We start from the raw sequence: 6206 nt of genomic DNA on the forward strand, positions 1-6206 counted from the left end.
TCCGGAAATACGTAGTCTGTTGTCTCCGCACACATCCGCAGTACTCTTGTGTTCATGGATGTTTAAGCGGTTTCTGCACAGATTGCTAGACGGCCTGGCTCACAGGTCCAGAGCCTGTCCGCTGGCAACATCCGTGCAACAATGAGCTCGGGACAGCCGAGCGACACCGAGGCGCCCGAGGAGCCGCGCGCTGCGGAGAACAAGGACGACAGCGATGAAGACGAGGGCTCCACGAGACCATCATCACCGCGGGCGGGCCGCCAGAGGAACGTTACCGGGACGCAGGGCAGCGCGAGGCTCGAGTCGGCCGCGGACGGCGGGACGGGCGCGGGGTGCAGGGTCTCGACCGCCTGCGACTCTCTGTTCTCTTGGATTTGTAGGAGGACAGTTGGCAGGGGGCCGTTTGTAGACCCCGCTCGGGATCATTTCCGTACCATGACACGGCTTTATTCATCCATGAGCCCGGCTGCGGACTCGGTGAACCTCAGTACACAAACCCACGGGGCTGTCTTCAACCTGGAGTACTCTCCGGACGGGTGAGCGCTGACCCCGGGCTCGCCCCGTCACGAGTCCCGGGGCTGACTTCATTTATTCAAGAGTCAAGATTGGTTTATTTGTCACATACATGTTTATATGACCAGCAGTGAACAGTGCAATTATTAAAGAATGAAAAAAACAAACAAGAAAATTATATCTAATTAGGGTATGCAAAAGTAAGATAATAAAATACATGTTGTCTCTTCAGTCATGTACACTTTTGACTATTTAGCATAAAAAAAAACAAGCTATTTCCAAATGTGTTCTTTGTTAAAACTTTGTTGAAAAAGAAATGGCTGTCTTCTTATACTGACTCCGTAATGACAACTACTTTAAATAAAAAAAAAATAATAATAATTCTCCCATATGAAAACATTTCAGATTTGGGAAAAATTCAAATAATAATAATTAAATTATTAAAAAACAGTACAGATTTAGCCATTCGTTTTAGTTCACAACAGGTTTTAATTTCTTTCTTTTTTCTTTCTTTTTTTATTGCATGTGTGCAAAAAACTAAGTAGAATTCTCACACAATAAGTGAACACGGCTTGCTGATTAAAACCTATAAGTTGATCAATGAAGTTGTCATAGTCTTAACATGGTGTGAGCCATCACATGCAAAACAATCCGTTCTTTTAATAAAATATGTCAGACATACAGGTATGATCCATGAATATCTATGACATGAAATGTTTGTGATGTCTGTGAAATTGATAAGTGTGTACTATAGTATTGATTGACATTTCCCAGTAAACTTTTACCTGCTGTTGAAATCTGTTGCAACGTGTTTTAACGGCATCTGTTTTAAATTTTTGTTTTTATAGTCTATACTTCTTCTTTTTTTTAAGCAAAACTTATTTTTTTTTAAAAATAGGATACGTGAACCATGTAGAAAATTTCAGACCTAATTGACAAACACCTGTGTATTGCTTTTTTCTAGGTCAGTTTTGACAGTTGCTTGTGAGCAGACAGAAGTGCTTTTGTTTGACCCCATTTCCTCCAGACATATCAAAACACTGGTGGAGGCTCATGAGGACTGTGTAAACAACATAAGGTACACGTGCACACAGTATATGATCGATTAGTGTGTGCAGGAACCGCAGCTGCATGAACAAAAACGTTTCTATAACAGTCTTTAATGTAATAGCTGATTCACACAGTAGTAGGAACTAATTCAAAACCGTTTGCATGTTGAACACTAGGATTTGCATACTGTACACTTTGGATGACTCGTTTTCTTCAGTTTTTTCCTGCTTTTGTCTTTCCATCTCTTACACTCAAATACTGTCTGGCACAGTCATGTCATCTAAATGTGAGGCTGTATGGCTGATGCTGTGTATTATTCAGGTTTCTCGACAACCGGCTGTTTGCGACCTGCTCCGATGACACCACCATTGCATTGTGGGATTTGCGTAAACTCAACTCGAAGGTGTGCACATTACATGGCCACGCCAGCTGGGTCAAGAACATAGAGTATGATACAAACACTCGCCTGCTGGTGACGTCAGGATTCGACGGAAATGTCATCACATGGGACACCAACAGGTACATTTTGTGGTTTGGAGGGTGTGTGTTTCTTAGCTTACATCATTACATCACTTTTCTAACCAATGGATCCTCTGCAGTAAATGGGTGCCGTTAGAACGAGAGTCCAAACAGCTTATAAAAACATCACAATAATCCACAAATAATTGTCTAGATTACGTTAAGAGGACTCATTGTAGAACGAAGCAACAGTTTAAAGTTAAAAACATCTTAGTGATGTATTTATTTCTTACAAACATGCAGCTTTTCACTTCATAAGACTTGATGGACTGGACTCATGTCAGTTATTTGTGGATTATTGTGATGTTTTTATCAGCTGTTTGGACTTTCATTCTGATGGCACCCATTCACTGCAGAGGATCCATTGGTGAGCAAGTGATGTAATGCTAAGTATTTCCAAATCTGTTTCGATGAAGAAACAAGCTCATGTACATCTTGGATGGCCCGAGGGTAAGTACATTTTTAGAAAATGTTCAGCAAATTTAGATATTTTTTTGTCAATTCTTCCTTTAAGATTGTATATTTAAGTGGTTGTGTGCAACTGTGTGTCATTGCGCCGTCGTTGTTTGTTTAGGTTCACAGAAGATGGCTGTCCACACAAGAAGTTTTTCCACACTCGCTATCTAATGCGGATGCGTCTGACTCCAGACTGCAGTAAGATGTTGATCTCCACCTCCTCTGGTTACCTGCTCATCTTACATGACCTTGACCTCACCCAGAGCCTTGAGGTCGGCAGCTACCGCATCCTACGGGCCCGAAGAGCTCCTCTCAGCACAGGTGCATACATAAAGCATAAACACATAAGATATAAGTGAGTCTGAAATGAGGAGATATGGAGGCGGCATGGGAATGGGTTAGTGTTCAAAGGGTGAAATTTGTAGTGTTGAAGTAGGTTATAGTCAACGTTCAAAATTTAAGAATGGTGTTTCTTTTAGTTCATGAGCTGGAATGTGAACTGAATCAAACGTGTATTAGTATGAATGCTGAAAATTGTTGTGCTGCTTAATGTTTTTGTGGAAGCACACGTTTTTCAGGATTTTGTGATGAAGTTCAAAAGAACAGCATTTATTTGAAATAAAAACTAAAATGTTATGCTTGTCTTTACTGTCACTTTTGATCATTTTAATGCATCCTTTTTCAATAAAATTATTCATAATTAAAAAAAATTTTAACAGGAGTGTACTGTATGTTGTGTGTGTGTTTGACTTGTTCATGGGTAACTCATAAGATATAAAGTACAATTACTTTTAAAAAAGTATCAGTGAAAACTACTGGTTAATTATGTTGGAAGTCCTGTCACTATCATCATCATTTTCATCATTTTAAGATTAAGTCTCTTCTTTTCTTTCAGAAGGTTCATCAGCAGGTTCCAGGCCGGCGGGTTCCCGTCACACCATTGACAGTAAAACCCATCCACACAGAGAGGGTAAGACTGGATGATTTCAATACAAGTTATTTCTAAAACTTGTATGTACATTAGGAATTTAGTTTTTTGATTGTGCACCTTTTGAACCTAATTCTGGGCTCTTATGAGTTTTTACTCCGGTGTTCTTATTTTGTCTTATGCAGGTCTGTCACCCAGAAACAGTCTTGAGGTTTTAACCCCAGAGATCCCGGGTGAGAAGGACCGTGGGAACTGCATCACCTCCTTGCAACTTCACCCTAAAGGCTGGGCCACGTTGTTGCGCTGCTCCAGCAACATGGACGACCAGGAGGTCAGTGCTGTGACCTAAACCTAAAAAGTGAGGGACATGCAGAATTAATTCCAACAGTCTTGTTTCTGTCTTTCTCAGTGGACGTGTGTGTATGAGTTTCAAGAGGGAGCTCCACCTCGACCTCCGGTGTCTCCTCGCTGCTCTCTGCGTCTCACGCACTACATTGAGGAGGCTAACGTCGGCCGAGGCTACATTAAAGAGCTGTGCTTCAGTCCCGATGGCCGGCTCATCTGCTCGCCGTACGGTTACGGCGTGCGCTTGCTGGCGTTCGATGAGCACTGTGCCGAGCTGGTGGACTGCATGCCTGTGCGGACGGCTCTGCTGCGAGAGATTCGCTCCATCTACTCTCACAGCGACGTGGTGCTCACCTCCAAGTTCTCTCCTACTCACTGTCAGCTAGCATCGGGCTGCCTAAGTGGACGCGTAGCTCTGTATCAACCACACTTTTAACACACACAAATGCATTAGAATTTACACTGATCGTTATATGAAAGAAGAAGCATCTGATTGGTCACATGGATAATGGGAGAACAAAACTACCTTAGAGTGTGTGTGTGTGTGTGTGTGTAAGGTCACACTGCATGTGAATGACCCTCTAAATGTTTGTCATTTTTAGAAGTAATTGTTCTTTACGCTGTGTAAACTCAACAATCTGTGAGAATGAAAGCAAACACGATGGAGGTTAAATGAGTCACATGAGCTTTAGAGGATTATGGGATGTTTTTTGGTTGCTCATCCATGTAGCACTCCAGTAACTTAAGTCTGTCATTTTCATGGAACTGTGAGAAGTTCAAGTTGATGGCAGTTTTTGCATTTTGCCAAACATTTTAGAATTTGCAATGCCATGTTCGTTTTCACAAGTTTGTCACTTTTTTTTTCTAATTGTTCATTTTTGTTTTTGGACTGCTTTTCTGTAACAACACTAAGTGAGGTCTGATTTGTAGATTGTCAATGCAGTATGTACCATGTACGTGTGAGTATTGGGATGAATAGGACTTCTGCCAGTGATTGATTAAATGGACTGGAAATTTAGTAATGTTCTGTTTTTCATATGCTCCTGGCCTCTACATGGACAATCAGCAGTTATGAAATGTTCAGAAGCTCACGATGCACATCGCTAGGAGCTTTGCACTCTGGACTTGAGGACAATGGGAGAAGGCAGTTCTGATGCAGGTTTAACTTTTTTCATAGTTAACTGGATAGGTTTTTTTATACAGTTTAGCTTTCTTAAGATGAAAAAGGACAAAATCTGAATGTTCAGCTTTTCTGGGACTAATATCAGTTGGTCATCCTTCTCTGTTATTAAAATAGTGACCGTTCTTGAACATGGAAATTTAAAATCAGAGTTACAGTGAAAGTTACCTTTATTCTCTCGATTCACTCTATACATGTTAACAATACTAAGGATGAAGTGGTACAGATATATTAAATAAAGAAACCTTTTCATATCTTCTGTTTGGCTTGCTGTTAAAAAAAGCTGTTTTTATGTACCAATGAGAGTTGTGTTAGCATACCTTAGACTGACGGAGTGCAATAAAGTAAGTTTCAGCATCTGGCTCCCTTAGGACAAACAAGTCACTCGATTTAGAAAATACCTTTTCTGGTGTTCATCATACATATGAAATAGAAAACACATGGAATTGATTAATTCCCTAAGGCAGAGGGTTTGAGATAATATAGATTCTTATGTTTGGGGTCATTAAGATTTTGATTTTGAAAGAAGTCTCTATGCTCACATAGGTTTAATTATTTGATCAGTAATACAGTAAAAGCAGCAATGTTGTGAAATATTATTGCAATTTAAAATAACATTTTTCATTTTGATATTTAAAAAATTCATTTATTAATGTAATGTCACAGCTCAAGTGATGTTTCAGCAGTCATTTCTCCGGTCTTCAGTGTCACGTGATCCATCAGAAATTATTCTAATATGTTGTTTCTTATTAATGTTGAATGTTGTGATGCTGAATATTTTTTTGGAGGAAACTGTGATTTTTCAGGATTATTTGACAAACAGAAAGTTCAATAGAACAAAATTTATTGGAAATTCAGTAACATTATAAATACCTTTGCCATCATTTATGATCAATTTATTGTATCCTTACTGTATGAAAGTATTGGTTTCCATAAAGAAACAAAATTATAAAGTAGTATGGAAAATGAACCGGGTTGCCCAGGAAGTGTGAAACCCATAAATCTACTGTTTTAGTGTTCTGTTCTAAATTAGTCTTAACATTTTTTTTTTTTTAGACTAATGCAAAAATCATGAATCCAGATATTCAGCTCAGGCATTGTTTCCCATTTCTTCTGAACTCTCCAATTTTTGTAATTGACAGAAATGTCCTAAGCATTTTTTCCCCTCAAATTATCATGCAGCACTAACAATTTAATAAGCTGAGGAAACAGAGC

General features: G+C 39.6%; 1 protein-coding gene across 2 annotated transcripts; it reads left to right on the forward strand.

Moving 5' to 3' along the window:
• Positions 1-4829, forward strand: LOC128026388 (DDB1- and CUL4-associated factor 10-like). Of its 2 annotated transcripts, none has more exons than XM_052613469.1 (7): positions 1-536; positions 1478-1591; positions 1885-2082; positions 2657-2859; positions 3434-3508; positions 3652-3797; positions 3876-4829. In XM_052613469.1, exons 1-7 carry the CDS (start codon positions 142-144, stop codon positions 4245-4247), a joined length of 1503 nt encoding a protein of 500 aa, XP_052469429.1. In that variant the 5' UTR covers positions 1-141; the 3' UTR covers positions 4248-4829. The 2 variants fall into 2 exon arrangements, with proteins under 2 accessions (XP_052469429.1, XP_052469430.1); XM_052613470.1 differs by having other exon boundaries at positions 12-536; positions 3437-3508.
• Positions 4830-6206: the final 1377 nt, after the last annotated feature.

Source organism: Carassius gibelio, chromosome A13, assembly GCF_023724105.1.
Source record: "Carassius gibelio isolate Cgi1373 ecotype wild population from Czech Republic chromosome A13, carGib1.2-hapl.c, whole genome shotgun sequence".
In the NCBI taxonomy this organism is placed as follows: Eukaryota; Metazoa; Chordata; class Actinopteri; order Cypriniformes; family Cyprinidae; genus Carassius; species Carassius gibelio.